The sequence below is a fragment of the Myotis yumanensis genome, unplaced genomic scaffold, assembly GCF_028538775.1.
Source record: "Myotis yumanensis isolate MYYU_CA2020_CCGP unplaced genomic scaffold, mMyoYum1.0.hap1 SCAF_14, whole genome shotgun sequence".
NCBI classification, from domain to species: Eukaryota; Metazoa; Chordata; class Mammalia; order Chiroptera; family Vespertilionidae; genus Myotis; species Myotis yumanensis.
Genome location: NW_027223765.1, coordinates 5,445,072 through 5,467,750, shown reverse-complemented (window position 1 = coordinate 5,467,750; position 22,679 = coordinate 5,445,072). Strand labels below are relative to the sequence as shown.

General features: G+C 52.7%; 1 protein-coding gene across 1 annotated transcript; it reads right to left on the bottom strand.

The window, feature by feature from the left end:
* Window positions 1-12,110: 12,110 nt before the first annotated feature.
* Window positions 12,111-22,466, bottom strand: POMGNT2 (protein O-linked mannose N-acetylglucosaminyltransferase 2 (beta 1,4-)). Its single transcript, XM_070391039.1, has 2 exons — window positions 22,325-22,466; window positions 12,111-14,433 (listed from the first exon to the last, which is right to left on the bottom strand). Exon 2 carries the CDS (start codon window positions 14,320-14,322, stop codon window positions 12,580-12,582), a length of 1,743 nt encoding a protein of 580 aa, XP_070247140.1. The 5' UTR covers window positions 14,323-14,433; window positions 22,325-22,466; the 3' UTR covers window positions 12,111-12,579.
* Between the last annotated feature and the right edge of the window lie 213 nt (window positions 22,467-22,679).

Genomic DNA, 22,679 nt, shown 5'->3' with positions numbered 1-22,679 from the left:
ATGGCCAACCGGACAACCGGACACTTAGCATATTAGGCTTTTATTATATAGGATAGGATCATCTATGTTTGTCAGCTCACTGCTTTTACTTGACTCTGTTTTCTACATTCCGTACTAGCCACCTGGGTTGACCCAGGTCTTACTGATGACTGTATGGAATTCCAAGGCAGGGATGTGCCATGTTTTACTTAGCTGTTCTCATTAGGATGAACACTAGGCGGCTCCAACTTTTCACCAATTATAAATAGTGCTGTCATGAACATCTTTGCATGGTGTGCAATTATTTCTGCCAGCTATATTTGCGTAAGTGGATTTCTGCATCAAAGGGCATGTATGAGCATTTATTATTTTGAGGGAAATTGCCAAATTTCCCTCCAAAATGGGGGTGTCAAGTTATACTCCAACCAGGGGGAGGCGGGGAGGGAGACTGAATGTCTTCCCACCACCTCACCAACACTTGCTATGCTTAAATTTTGTTTTTATTCAACTGATAGGGAAACCTACTTTTATCTTTATAATTAAAAAAAGTATATGTATTTTTATTGATTTCAGAGAGGAAGGGAAAGGGAGAGAGAGATAGAAACATCAATAAGAGAATCATTGATTGGCTGTCTCCTGCATGCCCACACTGGGGATCGAGCCCACAATCTGAGCATGTGCCCTGGCTAGGACTCAAACCGTGGTTCATAGAGCAATGCTCAACCACTGAGCCACACTAGCCAGGCAGGGAAACCTACTTTTAAAACTGCTTTCCTTAATCACTGATGAGGTTATCTTTCCAATTATTTAGTAGTTATTTGTATTTGATTTTATGTGAGCTGCCTTTTTCTCTTGAGATGTTTGTTCTTTCCTTGTTAATTTGTTAGATATTTGAATCCAACTAGCATAATCAATCTTTTCCCCTTTAGTTATGTTGTAAATATTTTGTTCTAGCTTGTCACTTGTCTCTTGACTTTGTTTATGGTGTCTTTTGCCAAGTAGAAAATTTTAATTTCCATGGAGTCAAATCTATTTTCCTTTCGCTTGGAGTACTCTTGAGTTTCATGCCTTCTGAGAAAGGCTGTCACCATTGCAAGATTATTGAAGTAATCTATGCTTTATTTTAGTATTTACATTCACTCTCAAACCACTAAGATCCTTGAAAGTCTCACTAAGTCCCTTGAAGCTCTCATGAAGAAGCTTGAGTAAGCTTATAACTGTGGTTTTGAATTCTGTACCCAGTAGTTTGTTTGCTTCCATTTCTTTCATTTGTGACATGTTTCCTTGTCTTGGCATTTTGGCGGCTTCCCTGTGTTTGTTTCTATGTATTAGGTAGAGCAGCTACGTCTCCTGGAATTGGTAGAGTGGCCTTGTGCAGTAGGTGTCCTGCAGGGCCCAGTGGCTCAGCCTCCCCAGTCACCTGAACTGGGCCCTCTAGGTGTGCCCCTCTGGTGGGCTGTGTGCACAGTCTTGTAGCTGATCCTTGATTGCTGTTGGCGTCTCTGATCCCAGGCCAATTGGCTGTGAGGACCAGCTGTGAAGCAAGGCCAGCTGGTGCTAGAGCCGGGTCTCCGGCCTTTTGTTGATCGGTTTGGGGCACGTTGTCACCAGCTGCAGCTTGTTAGAGAGATTTTGGCCAAGGTTGAAGCCTGATCCAGGACAGGCCATTCCTATGGAAAAGCTGCTGCAAATTGGATGGGGCGGGGTCTCACCAGGGCGGAGCAAACAGCCCTACGACAGGGGAGGTCCCAGCACCAGAACAACGACCCCCTGCGAGCACCCCTGTCTGGGAGAAAGCCACCCCTGAGTTCCTGCCTCGATGCCGGGCGATCCAGTCCCTGCCTGTATGTGTCTCCCCCAGCGCTGGAGCTCAGAAGACGCGGGACCGTGTAAGTTTGTGCGTGGGCCCTGGGATTCCAGCGGCCTCTTTGTCACTCAGCCACAACCCCCGATGGTTTTTATGGCCCGAAGTTACGGGGACTTCTCTTCCCAGCTCTGGGACCCTGGGCTGGGGGTCTGGTGCGGGGCTGGGACCCCCTGCTCCTCACGGCGGCCTCTGCAGAGACCATCTCCCTCCTGGTTACACACACAGCACGTGGGTGTCGGACCCGCCGCTCCGGGCCTCCGGGCCTCCGCTCCTCGCACCATCGCCATGTGCTTCTTTTCTTTACCTCTCTAGTAGGACTTCCATTCAGCCAGCTTTCAGGCCGTTTGGGTGCTGACTGTCCTGTATTTTAGTTGTAGGTTTGATGTGGTTGTGGGAGGCGGTGAGTCCGGTGTTCACCTGCGTCGCCATCTTGGTTCTCTCTCTCTGAACCACAGTCAGGTTTCCAGAATAAACCCCTTTGGCTGCAGCATGTTAGTCTTTCAGGAACTACAGGATTTAATTTGCTAACATTTTATTTAGAATCGCTGCAGATACAGTCACATGTGGCCTAAGGTTTCCCTTCTCTGTGCACTCCCTGGCCGTCTTATTTTTTAAATTCAGCAGATCTCACGGAATGGCTCCAGACGGTTTCATCTTTTTAGTGTCCTGGAACACTTTAAGAAGGAATCATGTATTTCTTGAAGGTTGGCTAGCACTCCCCAAAAACCATCTGGGGGGCCCTGTGCCTTTCTCTAGCTCTTTTACCACCGTCTCAAGGAGCTTCCGATGGGGGAGAGGGGCCTGGGGGGGGGGGGGGTGGTGGCGCTTGAACAACTATGAACACGATTCACGCCCTTGGAAGGGGAGTTTGGCTTCTGAAGGTTCAGGTGTTTCTCTTACGATCACCAATACGTTTGTCTGCTGTTGACGCCTTGCATTTTCTCCTCTCCTTTCCTTCTCAGTTCTTCCCTAGGACGCCCTTGTCCAGGCGTATGCCCCTCATGGACTGCACCGTGTCCATTTAACTGCCCTCGTTCCGCCTTCTATCTGGAGTCCGCCTTCCCTCCCTCCTGCCCGGCCGACCTACGTTCAGCCAGAGGTGGGAGCAAGGCTCCTGTCACCCTAGAAAGTGTTAAGGACAGAGGGATGTGGAGGAACATTTCACTGCCAAAGCAGAGTCAGGGCACTCATTTCTATTTGGGCGGTCTTTCTTTTCACAGCACTTGACCAAGAGGCTTAAGGTTAGAGGGTCATCCAGGGGAAGGCAGCTGGTCAGCGCCCTTCAGGGAGGCAGGCTGAGCCCCATCCGGGAGCAGGTTTCCTTTGCATGGAACTAGGTCTGGGTGGCTGCCTGGGGAAGGAGGGGAAATCCACCCAGCAGGTGGGTGGGCTGGCTGGTCTGTGGGGGGTGTGTGTGTGTGTGTGTGTGTGAGGTGTGTAGAGTTTCCGTCTGAAGATACCGAGCCAGAATCTTCCTGTCAGTGAGCAAGGCCCCAGGCTTCCAGCAAGCACGTTTGTGTCCTGATGGGAGCATGTCTGCTCAGCTCAGAAAGAGGGGCCATGGGCAGATACTCTACGGCCCCACCCTGCCTGCCCAGTGCATGCCAGCTGCCTGTGGCACTGCGGGGCAGGGCCCAGCGCTCCTGGCTTAGCCCACCCAGCAAAGACACCACCTCCGGGCACGCCCCTCAACACTGGCCTCCTCCCCTGGGAGAGGGGTGGAGAGAGGGGGCAGGGGGCCCTGCCCAAGTCCACAGAACCCAGGGTTGAGCTCAGCCCCTACCTTGGCTGCTCCTCAGCTGACCATGGCTCGGATTTGGGGCACAGGCTTCTCATGTGCTGCTCCTCAGCAGGTGTCCCGTCAGTCCCCACCTGCTTCAGAAAGTCTTTAAATATATGTCTCTATATCTATATATGTCTATCATCTATCATCTCTATATCATCTATATTTGTATCTATATTTACCCTTTAAACTGTTTTTAGTTTTGCCTGTCAGAGGACTGGACTTGAATGCAGGAGCTGTGGGTTCAGATCTGAGGTCAGCACCTGACAAGTGTTTACCGAGCACCCGCTATGAGAACCACTGACATTTAACGAGTGGTGGCCATGTACCCGCACTGGGACAGCGGTTTACATGGTGTAAAGCCTTTAACCTTCCCACAGCCTGATGGGTAGCTGTGATTATGATTAGCTCCATCCTACAGATGAGGCAGAGAGGGGTTAAGGAACTTGTTCAAGGTCACCCGGCTGGTAGACGGAAGGGCCAGAATTCAAACCCGGGCAGGTGCTGTGCTGACTAGTCTTGAGCCCAGGACCACCCCTAACAGATGCGCCCACCACCCTCTCCGGCCGCCCTGGCAGCTCCTCTTCCTCTAACCCCTTTGGATTCAGAGCTGATGACGAGGCAGGGCCCGGATCCTGGAATGTGGAGCTGCAAACTGAGACGCTGGCCGAGCACATTCACAGGCAGTTGGCTCCCCGCCATTGCTCTTTGCTTGTTAACGTCTGCTCTGTCTATGATCTGCGTCTTTCCTGCAAACTTGAAACTTCATCCACTTTCTATCCTTTTCAAAAAGCCCTCTCTGCCTCGGGGCGTGCGGCTGGCCCTGTGCCTCCCCAGCCACTCCCTCTGGAATGAGAATGATGTGCCAAGAGAAGCCAACTGCCAGGGAGGGCGAATCAGGACATCCCCATCAACCTAGAGGCTTCGAGAACAGGAGCTGCCCCGGGGCCGCAGTGCAGGGGGTCAGGGTGAGGGCGGGAAGGATGTCTGCTCAGTCACAGGCTGATGGGCCTTCAGAAAGAGGCCACCAAAGGTCTCCGGTGGGTGAGGCATTGAAATCACTGGCCGCTGTGCTGCCGGCTGGCCTCACGGCAGGCCTGACCCCGTTCCTTGGCACCTCACCCCAAAAAGGCGATTCCAGGGAAAAGGGTGGCGTTTCCCAGCGGGAGAGGCTGATGATTGCAACGGGCTCACCCGTCTCTAGGTGCAACTCCAACAGTCCCCGAGCTCTGCACATCGAAACCTTTCCACGCGGCCGGTGCCGCTCATGTCCCACGCTGCGTGGGTGTTCGGTTTCACTCAGAGACTTCAGTCACCGGGTGTAGCCTCGGGCCCTGCTGCGGGGGTCGCATACCACATGGTGCCTTTCTACCTGGAAAACTCAGGCTTCTGGATCACAGCTGCCCCCGGGGTTCTGGTATGGAATTCCGGAGCCATAACAACTAATTTACCACCAGCCGGGTGCGGTGCTGAGAGCTTGACTCAGGTGGCTTCCTGAACACCTGCAGCAACCCCAGCTGTGCAGCCTCCCGCTGCAGATGACGTTCCGCTGGGCGGGGAGTGAGTCCCCGAGGCTGCAGAGATGGAGCTGGCAGAGTCTGCCCGTGAACCTGGGGAGCACCGCCTGGCATGAACGGAGCATGGACAGTGGCCTCCACTGTGCCAAGAGCTCTACCCATGCTCCTTATCGCAAACTTCCAGCACAGCTCCAAGAAGCAGGCTTTACTGCTCTCATTTGACAGTAAAGGAAACAGGCTCAGACAGGGTGTCACTTGCTCAAGGTCACAGAGCAGGTAACTGGTGGGCCTTTCCTTCCTTCCTTCCTTCCTTCCTTCCTTCCTTCCTTCCTTCCTTCCTTCCTTCCTTCCTTTCCTTCCTTCCTCCCTCCCTCCCTCCCTCCCTCCCTCCCTCCCTCCCTCCTTCTCTCCTTCTCATTCATTCAATATATCTTTTTGAGCAAATTTCCCCAGAGAATGCACAATTTGGAAGGAATTAGAGGCCGTGTGCTGTGGTGGCCACATGTTCCAGATGTTTGGAGACAGGCCGGATTTTCCATACGCCGTCTGGTTGTCAGAGCACGTGTCTTGGCATTTGATTTGGAAAGCGAGGTCCCTGTAACCGAGGCTACAGCTGTGGACCAGAGGTCAGAGGAAGAGCTCTGCCGGTGGAGGCACAGGGAGTGTGGGAGCAGAGACCTCCGTGCACATCCTGAGATATTTCCCCTTGGCCTGGGCTTTCGGACAGCCCCCCCACCCCCCACCCCCCAATCCCTGAGGTTTGCCTGCCAGCCCAGCTAAGGCACTTCCTGCAGGCCCACTGCTGGACAACCTGCAGGCAAGGGCTGTCTCTCTGGTTCTGGGCGTTTCCATGGACGCTGGCCTTTCTGCCTCTGAAACTTCCCCTACTCTGGCCCCCGGCTTCTTCCATGGGGAGGAGGCATTTGGGGTCTGGGGGCTGGAAGCTTTCCGGGGGTGATGGGGTAACCTCTGAGACCTCTGCTTTCATGCAGCCGACAAGGGAAGTCACTGAGTCTCAGGAAGGTAACCAGAGAGGAAGGCCTCTCCCGGCAGAAACTCAGGTTCCACACAGGAGCTGAGACAGTGCAGTGTGTGCAATAAACAGCATGAGGGTCGTGGGTCTGGGCACGTGGGAGGTGACGGGCCGGGAAAGCGCTGACTGTTCAGCCGGGCGGCCTCAGGGAGGAGACGGCAGAGTCAGCGGGGAGACAGAGGGCAGATGGAGGCCAGGAACCCTGAGAGGTGGTGGGATATGATTGCAGGGGTGCTGTGCTGGGGACGGAACACAAGCAAGGCTCCCTCATAGGTGGAGAAGCAGCCTACGGGAGGCGTGATCCGGGGTGCTTCCTGCGCAGCCCAGCTTCCAGCTCTCATGCTCCTGCCCCAACCTGCACCTGAATCTTTGATGGGTTGACTTGTTAAGACGCAGATTTATTAATTTATTTTTTTAATATATGTTTTGTTGTTGATAGTATTACAGATATCTCCCACTTTCTCCCCCCGTCCCCCTCTGTCCCAGCCCCTACCTACTCTCCCCGCCCCTCCCCAGGTCTTTAGGACCCTATTGCCCCTGCCCATGGGCATATAAGTATATAAGGTCTTTGGTTTATCTCTTCTCATCCCTCCAACTCCACATCAAGGGATGCCAGTCTGTTCCATGCCTCCACGATTTGGGTTTTATTTTGTTGGTCAATTCATTTGGTTCAATAGATTCCACAAATAAGTGAGATCATGTGATATTTGTCTTTCTCGGTTTGGCTTATTTCACTTAGCATAATATTTTCCAGGTCCCTCCATGCTGGCTGTTTTTTACAACTGCATAGTATCCTATAGTGTAAATGTCCCACAGCTTTTTTATCCACTCATCTACTGATGGGCACTTGGGCTATTTCCTTAGCTACTGTAAATAACGCTGCTATGAACATAGGGGTGCATATATTCTTTCTGATTTGTGTTTTGGAGTTTTTAGGCTATATTCCCAGAAGTATATCTGGGAATACTGGGTCAAACAGAAGTTCCATTTTTAATTTTTTGAGGAAACTCCATACTGTTTTCCATAGTGGCTGCACCAGTCTGCATTCCCACCAGCAGTGAACTAGTGTTCCCTTTTTTACACATCCTTGTCAGCACTTGTTTGTTGATTTTTTGATGACAGCCATTCTGACAGTTATGAGGTGATATTTCATTGTGGTTTTAATTTGCATTTCTCTGGTGATTAGTGACTTTGAGCATTTTTTCATATGTCTCTTGGCCATTTTATGTCCTCTTTGGAGCAATGTCTATTCAGGTCTTCTGCCCATTTTTTAATTGTATTGTTTGTCTTCCTTTTGTTGGGTTGTATGAGTACTTTATGTATTTTGGATATTAACCTTTTATCAGATGTATCATTGGCAAATATGTTTTCCCAAACAGTGGGTTCCTTTTTCATTTTGATGTAACCCCATTTGTTTATTTTGTCCTTAGTTTCCTTTTCCCTAGGAGATGTATTTGTGAACAGATTGCTACGTGAAATTTTACTATGTTCTCCTCTGAGATGTTTATGGTCTCATGCTTTACATTTAAGTCTTTTATCCATGTTTATTCTTGTGTGGGGTGTAAGTTGGTGATCTAGTTTCATCTTTTTGCATGTGTCTGTCCAGTTTTCCCAGTACCATTTGTTGAAGAGACTGTCTTTACATTGTATGTTCTTGCTTCCTTTGTCAAATAATTGACGGTAATGGTGTGGGTCAGTTTCTGCGGTCTCTGTTCTGATCCATTGGTCTATATGCTGGTTCTTGTGTCACTACCAGGCTGTTTTGGTTATAATGGCTTTGTAGTATAGTTTGATATCCGGTTATCACAATACTCCTACTTTATTCTTCTTTCTCAAGATTGCTGCAACTATTCATGGTCTTTTATAGTTCCATATACATTTTTAAAGTATTTGTTCTAGCTCTGTGAAGTATGCCATTGATATTTTAATAGGGATTGTGTTGAATCTGTAGATTGCTTTGGGTAGTATAGACATTTTAATGATGTTAATTCTTCAATCCATGAATATGGTATATGCTTCCATTTGTTTGTATCTTCCTCTATTTCTTTTTTCAATGTCCTATAGTTTTCCAAGTACGGGTCTTTTACCTCCTTGGTTAAGTTTATTACTAGGTATCTTATTTTTTTTCATTGTTGTAATGGTAAATGGGATTGCTTTTTTAGTTTATCTTTTTGAGAGTTTCTTATTGCTGTATAAAAATGCCATCAATTTGTGGATGTTGATTTTGTATCCTGCTACCTTGCCAAATTCATTTATTGCATCTAGTAGTTTCCTGGTGGAGTCTAGGGTTTTCTATGTACAATATCATGTCATCTGCAAATAATGACAGTTTTACTTTATCCTTCCATTTTGGATTCCTTTTATCTCTTCTTTTTGTCTGATTGCTATGGTTAGGACTTCCAGTACAATCCTATATAATAAAAGCCTAATGTGCAAATCGACAGAATGGTGGAATGACCGGTTGCTATGACATGCACAGACCACCAGGGGGCAGACGCTCAACGCAGGAGCTGCCTCCAGCACGCAGGCCCCAGGCCAGCCAAGGCGGGTGCCAGAGGAGGGCCCACCAATCGCCCTGCTGGTTACCCTGTAGATCGGCCCTGATTGCCAGCCAGGCCTAGGGACCTTACCCATGCACAAATTTCATGCACTGGGCCCCTAGTGTTGAATAAGAGGGGTGAAAGCAGACATCTTTGTCTTGTTCCTGTTCTTAAGGGAAACGCTTTAAGTTTTTGTCCATTGAGTATTATGTTTGTTGTAGGTTTGCCATATATGGCTTTTATTATGTTGAGGTATGATCCCTCTATTCCCACTTTACTGAGAGTTTTTTAATTAAAAAAAAAAAAGTGCTGGATTTTCTCTCATGCTTTTTCTGCATCTATTGATATGATCACGTGGTTTTTATCTTTCAATTTGTTTATATGATGTATCACATTTATTGATTTGTGAATATTGTACCAGCCTTGCATCCCCAGTATAAATCTCACTTGATGATGGTATATGATCTTTTTAATATATTGCTGGATCCAACTTGCTAATATTTTGTTGAGGATTTTAGCATCTGTGTCCATCAGGAATATTGGCCTATAATTTTCTTTCTTTGTAGTGTCTTTATCTGGTTTTGGAATTAGGATAATGCCGGCTTTATAAAAAGAACTTGGAAGTGTTCCTTCCTCTTGAATTTTTTGGAATAGTTTGAGGAAGATGGATGTTAGTTCTCCTTTGAATGTTTGGTAAGATTCACCTGTAAAACCATCCAGCCCAGGACTTTTGTTTGCTGGAAGATTTTTGATTGCTGCTTCAATTTCATCAGTTGTTATTGGCCTACTCAGGTTCTCTGATTCTTCCTGATTGAATTTTGGAAGATTGTATGTTTGTAGGAATTTGTCCATTGCACCCAGGTTGCCCAATTTGATGGCATGTAGTTGTTTATAGCATTTGCTTACAATCCTTTGTATTTTCTGTGGTGTCTGTTGTTATATCGCCTCTTTCATTTCTGATTTTATGTATTTGGTCCCTCTCTCTTTATATCTTGATGGCCACTGGGTTGTTTAGTTTTTGTCTGGTCAGAGCTGGGAATATTTGATACATGTCTTCTTGCTGAGGCTGGCATTCATTTATGGGTATACTAGTACATCTAGCAGTGGGATTGCTGAGATATGCGGTAGCTGAGATATGTGTTCATCTTTAGTAGGAACTGCCAAATGGTTTGCCATGTGGTTGCACCATTTTTACCCCCCACCCCCGCCCCGCCCCCCGCAGTAGTGTCTGAGACTTCTGATTGAACTGAATTTTTTCATGTGGATCCATGTGGCAGTCAGATGGTGGCAGGTGGAGGGTACAGTTAGGGAGAAAGATACTCTGGGTAGAAGGAATATCATGGAGGCACATGCTGACCACGAAAATGTGCCTCTCAGATCTCCTCCCATCAATCCAGTTGCCGAACTGGCACTGAGACCACTCTTCCCACAGTGGCTCAGCCAGTGACCAGGAGACTCGTCTGACAGACAACTCCAGCTCCAAAAACTCCTGATTGTCCTGGTGCAAATCTCTCAGAATGAGCTATAGCCTGAGACCCTAAGGCTTTTGACCTCTCTTTCCCTCTCTCCTTCGCAGCAGTCAGACCTGTATCAGAGTCGCCCTTTGAAGAAAAGCTAAAACTCTTTCTCCTTCTCTAGGGACAAATTTGATCTGGGGTTAACTTCCTAGCTGTTTCCATGGAAGCCAGATAAAGGCGGAATGTCAGGTGTTTTATTCTGCAAAACTGCTGATGGTAGAATTGACCTCTGCTAAACAAACCACATCTGGATGGAGGGGCTGTGAATGAACTACAGCACCTGGCAGGACACCACAGCACAGCTTCCCTGAGGGCGACAACTCTTATAACTGCACAAGTCCTTTGAGCGGCCCTGGAAACTGTGGCTGTGGCTTTTTAAAAGATAAGGGCTTCTGTGGGGTTTCTAAGCCAAAGTGCCCCCCACAACTACCAGTGTGGGTCTCATCTCACCCTTGAGCAGTCACTGGGGGATGAGGGCAAGGGAATGGCCCCTGGACTGGGGTGAGGGCGCCTCCTGTGGAAGAGCAGAGCCTGGCGCTGCCCAGCCACCCTGCCTTGTCCTGTCCTACATCCTTCGGAGTGGACCCTGTGCCAGGTGTGGCCTCTCGTGGTCCTGAGTCTGAGTGTCCAGTGGAACCTAAGACCCCGGTGAACACTGCTCTTCCTCACCACAGCCCTCCCCCTCCCACTCCTAGCTTTATCCCACCGAGACGGAAATGTGGCCTTTATCCAGCAGTCAGTGGCCTCACTTCCCAGGCCTCGATGCTTCCCTCTGCCACATCCCCTTGGATTAAAGGGCATCTCCCAGCCAAGCCGGGGTGGCTCAGTGGTGGGTGTCAACCTATGAACCAGGTCGTGGTTCGATTCCCAGTCAGGGCACATGCCCGGGTTGCAGGCTTTATTCCATTATGCAGAGGAGGCAACCGATCAAGGATTCTCTCTCATCATTGATGTTTTTATCTCTCTCCCTCTCCTTTCCTCTGAAATCAATAATATATATATATATATATATGTATATATATATATATATATATATATATATATATATATATATATATATACTAGAGGCCCAGTGCATGAAATTCATGCACTGGGGAGGGGGGGGGTCCCTCAGCCTGGTTTATGCCCTCTCGCAGTCTGGAAGCCCTCAGGGGATGTCTGCCAGCTTAGTGGGCCTAAGCTGGCAGTCGGACATCCTTAGCACTGTCACGGAGGCACCACTGTCGCTGCACTCGCCAGCTGTGAGCCCAGCTTCTAGCTGAGCAGACCTGCCCCTATGGGAGTGCACTGACCACCAGGAGGCAGCTTCTGCATTGAGCGTCTGCCCCCTGGTGGTCAGTGTGCATCATAGCGACCAGTCGTTCCGCCGTTTTGGTCGGTTTGCATATTAGCCTTTTATTATATAGGATATTAAAAAGGGCATCTCTCTTCAGAGGAGAACGCCCGAGCTCCAGTTCCACCAGAGATGACAGTGCATCTCTGAGCACGCACTGCAGCAGACTGCTGGCCAGCCAGTGAGGCCAGGAGGCAGTCAGGTGCCTCCCACAGTGTAAGGGTCCAAATCTCCTCTGTTGATTAAACCGTTTTGCTGGAACAATAAGGATCAGAACTGCCCTGGCCAGGTGGCTCAGTTGGTTGGAGCATCATCCCATTCACCAAAAGGTTGTGGGTTCTTCCCGATTAGGGCACATAGCTAGGTCGTGGGTTCAACCCCCAGTTGGGGCACAAAGAGGAGGCAGCTGATACATGTTTCTTTCACATTGATGTCTCTCTCTCTTCCTCAATGAAAGCATATCCTTGGGTGAGGATTAAAAAAAAAAAGGAGGGCATCTCCCAGCCCCACTTCCTACTGTCTAATAAAGAGGCTTGGCCAAGATGTTTATAATCATTTAATGACTGTCCCAAACACACTTTTATTGGGCTGCAGGTGAATTTTACGGTGATGGAAGCTGATGAGCCACTTGCCCAAACCACCGTGATTACTTGCCGTTTCCAGAAACCTGGGCACCAACCAGAAGGACTCGGTAAGGAACAGCATGATCACTCGGCCAAGGAGGTTCTCGGGATCCTTACGTCCTTCTCCTCCTCCCCGAAGGACCTTCTCCAGGGGTATGGATGCTCAGGAGGGAGAAGGGTGGGGGAGGGGGTGTCCCACCATAACAGGGCACAGAGTGCTACGAACCCCACGCCCCAGATGCAGTCAGAAGACACGGGGGCACAGGCCCAGGGCAGGCCTGCTCAATAAATAAACACAGGATTCCCAGAAGCCACCACGGGGGTTAGCGGGCCCAGGGACACTGAGCTGGAGGGGCCACCCTCCGAGGCCCGGCCTCGGCACACTCGCTACGTGTTGCACACCAGCACATCTGCAAAGGGTCCCAGGAGGAGCTTGTTGAAGATGCAGCGGACCCACACCAGGTAGGTAGTGAAGGGCTTGATGTTTTCAGTGAAGGTGTGGTTCTGCAGGGCCAGGATGTAAGGCACATAGGTGTTCTCCCCCTGCTCCTGGAGCCACACCTCGTACCTCACCTCCCGCACCTTCAGGTACTTGAGGTTCCATGGGATCTGCCAGGAGACAGTGAGGCGGGCCTCGGAGGCGCCCTGCACGGACGCCTGGCACCGCGCCTCCCGCACCTTGCCCGGGTAGAGGCCGACTGTCCACTTCTGCTTCCGCGGCCCTGGCCGGCCCTTCACCACGCGCCGTATGGTTTGAATGAGGGATGGGATGTCCACCGTGGTGTCCTGGTAGATTCGGAACAGCCACTCAGGGTTCCGGCAGCAGAGATGCCGTGGGACCTCCTGGCTCTGCCGGATCCGGGCCTGCTCTGCCTGGTCCAGGTGGGCGATGCCCCCCTCGTCCCAGGGCCGCTCAGGGTGCGTGACCGTGTTCTCTGGCACCATGTTCCGCCAGGCGACATAGTGGAGGTCCATGCCAGGCAGTGTGGCCAGCGTTTTGTAGGGGGTGTAGTGGTCAGGATTGACGGCGTAGGGGAAGAGCTCGACCACGGTGGCCCCCCGGGGCAGGAAGAGGGCCGTGACCAGCTGGGCCCCGTGCATGCTGACCAGCATGGAGGCGTTACTGACCAGCCCCACGACGTCTGCAAAGGCGTGGTCCTCCAGGGACACCGTCACCGTCTTCATCTGGAACTCCTGGGCCAGCGCCAGCAGCAGCTCTGCCTCGTTCAGGATGAGTCTGTTCTGGGTGCGACTGAAGACCAGGATGTACTCCTCCCTGAGCGGGCCCCCCGCGTGGCTCACGTTCAGCTTTTCCATCACGAACCGTGCAAACTGCCGGATCTCGTGGCCCGAGACCAGGATGTTGGCTTTGGGGCCCTGGGGCTGGACAAAGCCATACTGGTACCAGGTGGTGATCTTGGAGAGGCCCACGAACGCCTGGGAGAAGCACAGCAGCCGGCCCAGGGTCTTCAGCTGGGCCCGCAGGAGCGGCTGCTTGGGGCTGAGGAGCTTGTAGAGGTCGAAGTGCGCGCCCTCGCCCCAGCCCTCCATGAAGAAGAGGCGGGCGTCGCGGGCCAGGCCGGGGAACTGGCGCAGGGTGTAGAAGAGGGGCAGCAGGTCGTCGTGGAAGACGTGCATGAGGTTGTCGGGGTTGAAGCGGTTGGCGATGAGGGCCACGTCCGGCACGAACACGGGCTTGGGCAGGAAGCGCAGGGCGGCGGCCGGCAGCTCCAGGAAGTTGAAGTACTGGGTGTTGTGGTCGTCCACGGTGGACAGGTCGAGCAGGGCGGGCTGGAAGCGCCGGGAGCCCAGGTTGGGCAGCATGACGGACGTGTTGCCGTGGAAGAAGATGAACTCCTCGGCCTCGTTGGAGTAGCAGAGCCACTTGAAGCGGCAGATGCGGTCGGTGTGCGTGCGCCCTGTGCACACCATGTGCGTGCCGCCCTCCATCAGGCTCTGCAGGGCCTTCGGGTAGTCGATCCTCAGGGCCGAGGCCGCCTCGGGGGCTTGGCGGCCGAGGGCCAGCTCCTCCTCCAAAGCCGCCGCATGTTCCCGCAGACGCACGTGCTTCCACAGCACCGCCGCCAGCACGGACACCAGCAGGGCGTTGAGCACGGCCGAGAGCTGCATCCTCTCGCTGCCACCTGGGGCCCTAGTGAGAGGATGGCCCCTGGTAAGTGCCACAGGCCTGACGGGTTTACCCCATCCCTGCGGGCACCCTGAGCACCGGCTGGCAATGGCCTGCAGGAAGAAGGAAAAGAAACAGCTGTTGGCACAGTCTGTCTGCTGTCGCCTCAAGCTCCTGCCGTGTGCCGGGCACTGGGCTCGGCTCTGTGTCCCCACTACTGTCCCCGCCACGGCAGGAGATCCGTGCACCATTAGGCACAATGGCAGTACGGTAGGTCAGACTGTTATTCAAAAGTACTTACTCCTGCCCGGCCAGCGTGGCTCAGTGGCTGGTGTGCAGGAGGAAGCCAATCAATGATTTTCTCTCTCTCCCTCTCTCGTCCTCTCTGAAAAAATAATAAAAAAAATACTTACTCCTCCCCACGCTCATTGCTTCCAGGGTGCAGTACACATATCTATACCTTGACTTTGGGCTTGGCCACATAACTTGCTTTGCCAAAAAGGAAACAACAAAGAATCAAATAAATCATTACTACAAATGACAGAATTCGGGAGAGTGGCTGAGTCATAAATTGATATTCAGAAAAAATAACATAAAGAAAGCCCTCCCTGAGGAGAGGCAGACGTGCGCGCATAAGCCGATGCATGTTTTGTTCTGGTCACAGACAAGAACGGCTTCCAGCAGAAACTAAAGCTAAAACGAGCTCACCCAGGGAATGTCAGAGAGCGAGACGCCCAGGAAATGAGGAGGTGGAGAGGAAGACCCACCTCCAACCTGATGGGCATCTCAGCCCTGGTACTCACATCCCTCGTGAGCATTCTGCTACCTGCCCTCTCCCAGGTGTCCCTGTGGCGAAGGCAAGCTTGGCCAGTGGGGATGTGGGAGCGGTGGCGGTTTTCTCTTAGGCCTGGGGGCCGTGTGAGCAGTAGCCAATCCACTGAGCTCAGGCCCTGGGGCAAAGCTTATAGGAACCAGGCAACAGGGGGGTGGAGGCCTTGTGGGGCAAAGAGGCAACTAGACAGGAACTAGTCTTGCAGACGTGCTGGGGTGGGAGTGGGGGTGGGGGGAGGAGAGGACCGTTTATAATTAGATGCTAAGTCCTCCTCCACCCACCCCTAAGCCATGCTGGAATGGTGTTGACAGAGGCAGGATGAATACAGAGTGGCCCACTGCGACCTTGACCTTCCCCGGCACTTCAGGTTCTGTTACCCTTTGAAGGGGGAGCGTGGAAAGGAAGGTTTGCTGGGGATGGGCAGCACATTATGCTAGAAACTGCGGTGTTAAAGTGCCTGGGTTTCTAACTTGACCACTAAGCCAGGCCGCCTGCACCAATGTCAATGGGAACAAATGCAGACACCATCCTCCCGGGTGGCAAAGCTTGGACCCCAGAGTCCTCTCAGGACTAAGCAGCTGCCCACAGTGGTAACAGGCCTGGTGCACACCCCTGTCCCCGTCCCTGTCTCACTCCTTCACTCCCCCGTTCATGTTTATTGGAAACCAGTGCAAATTTCACACCTGAATCCTTTCAGGACAAAGCATGACAGAGTAAGACTATTTTTCAAAGGAAAAGGGAAAAAAAATAAGGGACTAAAAATATGCCCGAGAAAGCTCTGCCAGGCAGACAGCAGGAAGCTGCCAATTCATTCCCCCAAACTGCTCACTCAGCTCCTGGAGCAGCTAAATACCACCGACTGCCACGGATTTGGGGGATCCCCCTTCTAGGGTCCCACCTGTTCCAAGAGGCACTGGAGGCAGGTGTCCATGATGCTGCCACACCTGCAGACACAGTAAGAGCTGGGCAACTGGGGTGGGGATGCCACCTGACAGGGGGGCTCACCATCTGAGGCTGGGCATCTGGCACGGGGTACAGGCCCCACACCGGGGGTGGGGTGTGTGCTGGCAGCTCCAGGCACAGGCTCAGGTCATTCACAGGGGCCTTGGGGTCTGATAAGGAGTAAAAGCTGCAAGAAGTCTAGGCCGAGAGCAGAAGGTACAAACTCACGTGTTTACTGGAACCAAGAGCCAAAGGGGAGAGTGAAGCCAGGGGTGGGCTGTGTGACCGGGGGCTGGACTCTCAGGTTAGAGCTCAAGAGCATGAGGGCCTGGCATTAGTCTGCTCGGGCGGCCGTAGCAAAGTGCCCCTGCCTGGGTGGCTTGACCCACAGTTCCAGAGGCTGCAAGTCTAAGATCAAGGTGCTATCAGGTTTGGTTTCTCCTGAGGTGTCTGTCCTTGGCTTGAGATGGACACCTTCTCTACGTGCTCACATACACCTTCTCTGCGTGCTCAGAGGATGAAAGCTCTGGTATCTCTCCCTCTTCTCATGAGGACACTGGCCCCATCATTTCAGGGCCCACCCTTATGACCTCATTTAACCTTCATGACCTTCTTAAAGGCCCTATCTCCAAATACAGTCACTTTGGGGGTTTGGGGTTCATCATATGAATCTGTGGGAACACAATTCAGTCCATAACACTACTCTGCTGGTCTTTCTAGGAAGCCAGAAATCCACTTACTAGTAAAATGTCAAATGTGCCCAGCCGGTGTGGCTCAGTGGTTGAGTGTCAACCTGTGATCCAGGAGGTCACGGTTTGATTCCTGGTCAGGGCACATGCCTGGATTGCAGGCTTGATCTCCAGTAGGGGGCATGCAGGAGGCAGCCGGTCGATGATTCTCTCTCATTGTTGATGTTTCTATCTCCTTCTCCCTTCCTCCCTAAAATCAATAAAAATATATTTTTTAAAAAATGTCAAATGTGCTCACTTATAACTTATGGCAATTATTAAAGTTGAATGAAGATGATATGTAGGCCCGAGGGCTGGGGCTGCTGGCCTCACCTGAGTCCCCACCTGCAGGACAGCCAGACCAGTGGCGGGCCACTGGTCACCCCTCCAGGAGCGGGTTTGGAGGCACCCGCCAGCCCCAGGCTGCAGAAGACCCAGCAGGGCCCAGGCCAAGATGGTGCCCACACGAGGTCTTACATAATTTTCTAATCATTTTACTTCCAAGGGCTGTGCCTAATTCTCATCGAAAAGTACAGCCTTCTTTTGCCATTGAAAAGTCTTTTTACCGTAGATACAGCCTGAATTGCTAGTGCTGAATCACGGAGGCTTTCCACCTGCACTGGTGTGTCTCACACACTGTTAGTAAAGAGCAAACAAGTTCTGATAACTCAACCATCCTCAGAATGCTCTCTCCCCAACCCTCTTTTGTTGCTGGAGGCAGCATATAAAACGGAGACTGGTACCATATTGCTTAAATGTGCCCCCAAGTTAGACAAACATTTACAGGGCACCAGGTGTTTCGAGCGGAGTATTTACCCTTTGCCAAGACGTCGGCAGCCTCTGAGTGCTCCTTGTAAAACTTCACATTTCATCGGGCAGGCGATGTTAACACTCAGCTAAGAGTTCACCCGAGTGAATCCTCCTAGCTTCAGGATAAAGGGCAAAGCTGGAGACAGTCATCCGACATTAACAGCCGGTGACTGTGACTCCACTTCCTTACCAATACCCGGGTATGCAACACCTTCAAAGAGGGGGGCCCCAAGAGAACTCGTTTGTGTGGCTCTGGCGAGATAGGTGCTATTAGGCTTGGCGGAGGACAGCCAAGACTCCGAGGTTCTCAGCACAGGCGAGACTGTGGAGCAGGCAGAGGGGGGCCCAGCCTCGCCCTGGCTCGTCTGCATCCCTCTCACCAGCCCCCCAGTGCAGAAACCTTCGATCACACAGCCTGCTCCACCATCATCTGGCTTTTGCTTGGCACCGTGATCACTTGCAAATTAGGTCGGCCTCTGTGGTCCTCTCTGGCATCAGCGAGCAGGATGACTGCGCACCCGTGTGGCCATGAACGGGGTTGCAAGCAGGGAACAGACTCCTGTGAGCCTCTGCTGAGATGCTCCAACAGGTGACAGAACATGCCTACATCCGTTTTTCTAGGTGAAACTGCAAATTCAAATAAAAGCAATTCTTACAGGGAATGCTCAGATCCCAATGTGGACACACATCCAAAGGGCCCCTGGGTCCGGTTTGAGAGGGCTGGAGCATCAAGGGGATCAGAAGACAACTCGTCATTGTAGGAAGCATAAAACATTCACAAAGAAGTAGGAAGTGCGTGCAGCAGCACACAGGCGCATCCTGGGAAACTGTACTGGCTGGGGCTGTGGCCAGCCAGAGAGGTGACCTGGAGGGTGGGGGTGGGGGGGTTTGAGCAGGGTTTCGGAGGCATTTTGGTGGCCCTGGGGGATAAGATGAACAGCTCTGTTATGTGCTCACATGTCCCCGTTTGTAGCAATGACCACTACAAATCTGTCCACCGCAGGCATCACTGTGCCCAGTTATCACATCTGCCCACCGAGCAAGTCCTGAAACCACTAAGCCGTAGGCTCTGCACCCATCCTAGGGCAGTGACAGCCAGGCCCAAAGCCATGTGCAGCGGAGTAGGCCCTGCATTACAAGACAGGCAGAGCCCGCGAGTCAGGCTGCAGGGCAGGCGCGAACCACACCAGAAGGAAGCAGGGGAAGCTGCCAGGGGCCTGGGTTTCACCAGGGGCGGCCCATGAGCGCAGGTAACCACGTGTAAAGGCCTCTGCGGGTTAAGGTGGGGGGTCCCTGCCGGATCCCTGGGTGTCCAGCCCGTGAGCCCTCAGCCCTTTCCCGTCCCTTTTCATTTAAGCCTCACAAAGGCTCCCCTTGCAGGTACTACTATCATCTCCATTTCCTTTTCTTTAATCTTCACCCGAGGAAGATTTTATTCATTTTAGAGAGACAGGAAGGGAGAGAGAGAAAAACATCAATGTGAGAGAGAAACACCCATCGGTTGCCTCCCGTACGCGCCCCAACAGGGGATCACACCCTGCAACCTGGATGTGTGCCCTGACCAGGAATCAAAGCTGCCACTTTTCGGTGTACGGGGCGATGCTCCAACCAACTGAGCCACCTGGGCAGGGCCAGGGCCAGGGCCAGGGCCAGGGCCAGGGCTCTTGTTCCCAAGCACTGTGTTCATCCACCATCAGACTCAGAGGTACAATCAGTGACAGAGAAGCAGGGTAGCCCTCAGAGCAACGAGTCTTTATCACTCAAGGCAGAGGAGTTGTGGAGAGCTCTGCAAACGCCGACCCACGGGCCCTCAACGGTAACTTAGCAACCCGAGGCTGCCTTTGTGTAAGTCACCCCACCTGGCCGGGCACAGAGATACCCCCGGGGCAGGAGGCTCCGGTGCATTCTCTCCCCCGAGGGAAGTCTGGGTACACACCCCTGTGTCCATTACCCCACCCGCCCTAGGCTGTGCTGAGGGGGGTAAGCCACCAATTTACAAAACCCCCCTCTTTAGAGCGAAAACAACCCTTTGAAATGATTTGCTCCAACTCTTTACATAAAAGAGGTCTTGAGAGGCACAGGCAGCCGAGATGAGAACAGCAGCGTGCTGAGTCCGGGGCTCCTCCTCACATCCGCGGCGCACGAGTGCCCCGCCCCGTCCCCCCCCCAAGCATGGAGCTGCCCAGAGAATGCAGTTCGAGACCCTTCCCAGCCCTGAACGAAGACCATTACTTCTCTTAACCAAGCTCTCCAGGTCTCCCCCGGCTTGCACTTTGCTTCAGCTGCCTCTTCCTCACACGGCACCTGCCAGCCTCACAGCACCTCCCACCGGGACAGGAAACACCAGCAGCCAGGGCTGCAGGGTCCCGCCTCTTCCCCAAGTGGTACGAGAACACCCCGGGTCCTAACACGGAAGGCTGCCCAGGCACATCTGTGCTTCAACAGCTGCAAAGACCGGGAGCCGGAGAGTTCAGGGCACCTGTTCTGGAGCTGAGATGCCAGGATGTGAGCTCCCGGCCTGTTGCTTAGCAGCGGCATGACCCTAGAGTGGTCGGCAAACTCATTAGTCAACAGAGCCAAATATCAACAGTACAACGATTGAAATTTACTTTGAGAGCCAAATTTTTTAAACTTAAACTATATAGGTAGGTACATTGTTATTAACTTAATTAGGGTACTCCTAAGGCTTAGGAAGAGCCACATTCAAGGGGCCAAAGAGCCGCATGTGGCTCGTGAGCCACAATTTGCTGACCACGGCCCTAGACCATTTCCTCTTCTTCCTTCTGATATACAGAGGGCTGTACATAATTAATATCTACAGGCGGAGGAGTTTGAGGAGAAGTGCACACCCATGAAGCCATCAGCATAATCGATATGCCAGAAACCTATCTATCCATCACCTCCAAAAGCTTCCTCCTGCCCTCTTATTACGGTTACTTTTTGTGATAAAACACTTATGATCTATCCTCTTAGAAAACGTTAAGCACATGATAATCTATAAGCATTGCTACCTACCGGCCCCATGCTGCACAGCAGACCTCTAGGATGCAGTCATTTGTAGCTGAGACTCCACAGCCTTTGACTAATGCCTTCCCGTTTCCCCTCCTCCAACCCCTGGCAACCACCATCCCATTCTCTGCTTCTGAGTCTGACTGTTTGAGATTCATCATCTAAGTGGTGTCAGGTAGTACTTGTTCCTCCACGCAGAACAGACTGTGCCTTGGCCAGTTCTTGACCCCTGCAGGCCGCCATTCCCTGGTCTGAAAAAGACACAATTACACCTACTTCTCAGGGTGGTTTCCTGAATTCAAAGAGGCAACACAGGCAAAGCACACTGCCTGACCAGTGTCCTCATACTATTATCCTTGGCCACAGCAACGCTATCACAGCTCCCATTCACTGGCTCTCACGCTTCGCACGTATAACAGGCACAAGGTTTAGTCCTTTACGTGAATCATCTCATTTATTCTTTCCTACAAACCTAAAACAGGCGTGAGCAATGTCATTTCACATCTGAGGAAGCACGCGCAGTCGTTAAGGGAACGTCCCACGGTCGCACAGCTATGAAGTGGTGGGGCTGGCGTCTGAGCCCAGGTCTGACTCCAAAGCTATGATGTCATTTGTAGATTCCCCCTTTCACATTCATCACTTCACCCCGTGGCCGCACCCCATAACAAAGAAACAGAATTTCCGGAGGATGAGGCCCAGAGATCAGGATTTTAAACAGATTCCCAGGTGATTCTAACGTGCAGCCAAGGCTGAGAACCACTGGCTTAGAGCAGGAGCTTGCCAACCAGAAGGCCGGCTGGACAAAGGTGCAGCTGCTCGGACAGGACAGCCCACCACACCGAGGCCAGCAGGGTGCCCACGTGGCCACAGTGTGCAGGACTTTTATTCCCATGTGACAGAGGCAGAGACAGGCTCAGAGAGGGTAAGTGACTTGCTGACGGGCACACAGCTCATCGCAATCAGGATCTGAACGGCCCGCACGTGTAACAGTAAACATTTGGTGCCGGAAGCCTGTTCCGTGTTCTTAGCCACTCAGTCCTGCCAAGCTCACCGGGTAACCCTCCCCAGGCCCGGCTTGCTTCCCCCAGGAGGAGGCTTGGGAGTCGGTTGGCATAAACAGACCCTGGGTGCCCACCACCAAGTGCAGCGCTCTGGCCTGAGGACCTGGGCCCCTGGCAAAGCACTCCCATCCCAGGAGGCTACCCGGGCGCGGACAGGCGGGCTGATGGGCTCCTATCACCGACACACAGCAGGGGCCCTGCTGAACCCCGGGTAGCACAGGGACGGGCTGCAGGCCTTCAAAGGGAGCTCGGGAGGCCAGGCCTCTTCGCACACCTCACCTGGCTCCCTGCCACACGCGCCCCATCGCGCCATCATCTCCCAGGCCTGGGGACCCAACGCCAGGTCCCGCCCGAGCGAACGGCTGCAGCGGGCACGCGCGGGCGGGCGGCGGCACTGGGACGCTGCAGGTCCAAGTCCACGTCCCCCGACCCTGCCCGCCTCCCGCGCCCCCTTCAGCCTGCATCACACGTTCCTCCTCCGTTCTGCAAACTCCCTGGGCTCCCCTCACCCCAGGACCCGGCGGCCCCGTGGTGCACTCTCGGGGGAGGTCCGGGACGCATCCTTCCACTCCAAACCCAGGCGGGTCACGGAGCCCTCGCCAGCCCCGCGCGCGCGGCTCACCTGCGGCGGGGGCTCCGCGGGGCTGAACCACTTCCGCCCTCGCGTCCAGGAGGCTTTCTGCGGCGACAGCTTTGGCTGAATCCGGTGCCAGCTCCGAGCCGGCGAGGCCTAGGCAGGGAGCGCAGCAGCGCCGCGCCCGCCGCCCGCCACCCGCCACCCGCCGCCGGGCTCGCGGGTGCCCGACGCGCGTCAGCAGCACTGACCGAGCCCGGACAGAACCACCCCGCGGAATTCTGGGAATTGTAGTTTGAATCCGAGAACACACCACCTCTTCAACCCGCGGGATCCTGGGAGTTGTAGTTCGCTCCCGGAGAGGTTGTTTTACCTGGTGTTAAGTTTGGGCAATTATGGGAGT

What these genes read in the sequence shown, in the direction of transcription:
- POMGNT2 (XM_070391039.1), bottom strand. Translation starts at nt 14,322, where the DNA reads ATGCAGCTCTCGGCCGTGCTCAACGCCCTGCTGGTGTCCGTGCTGGCG.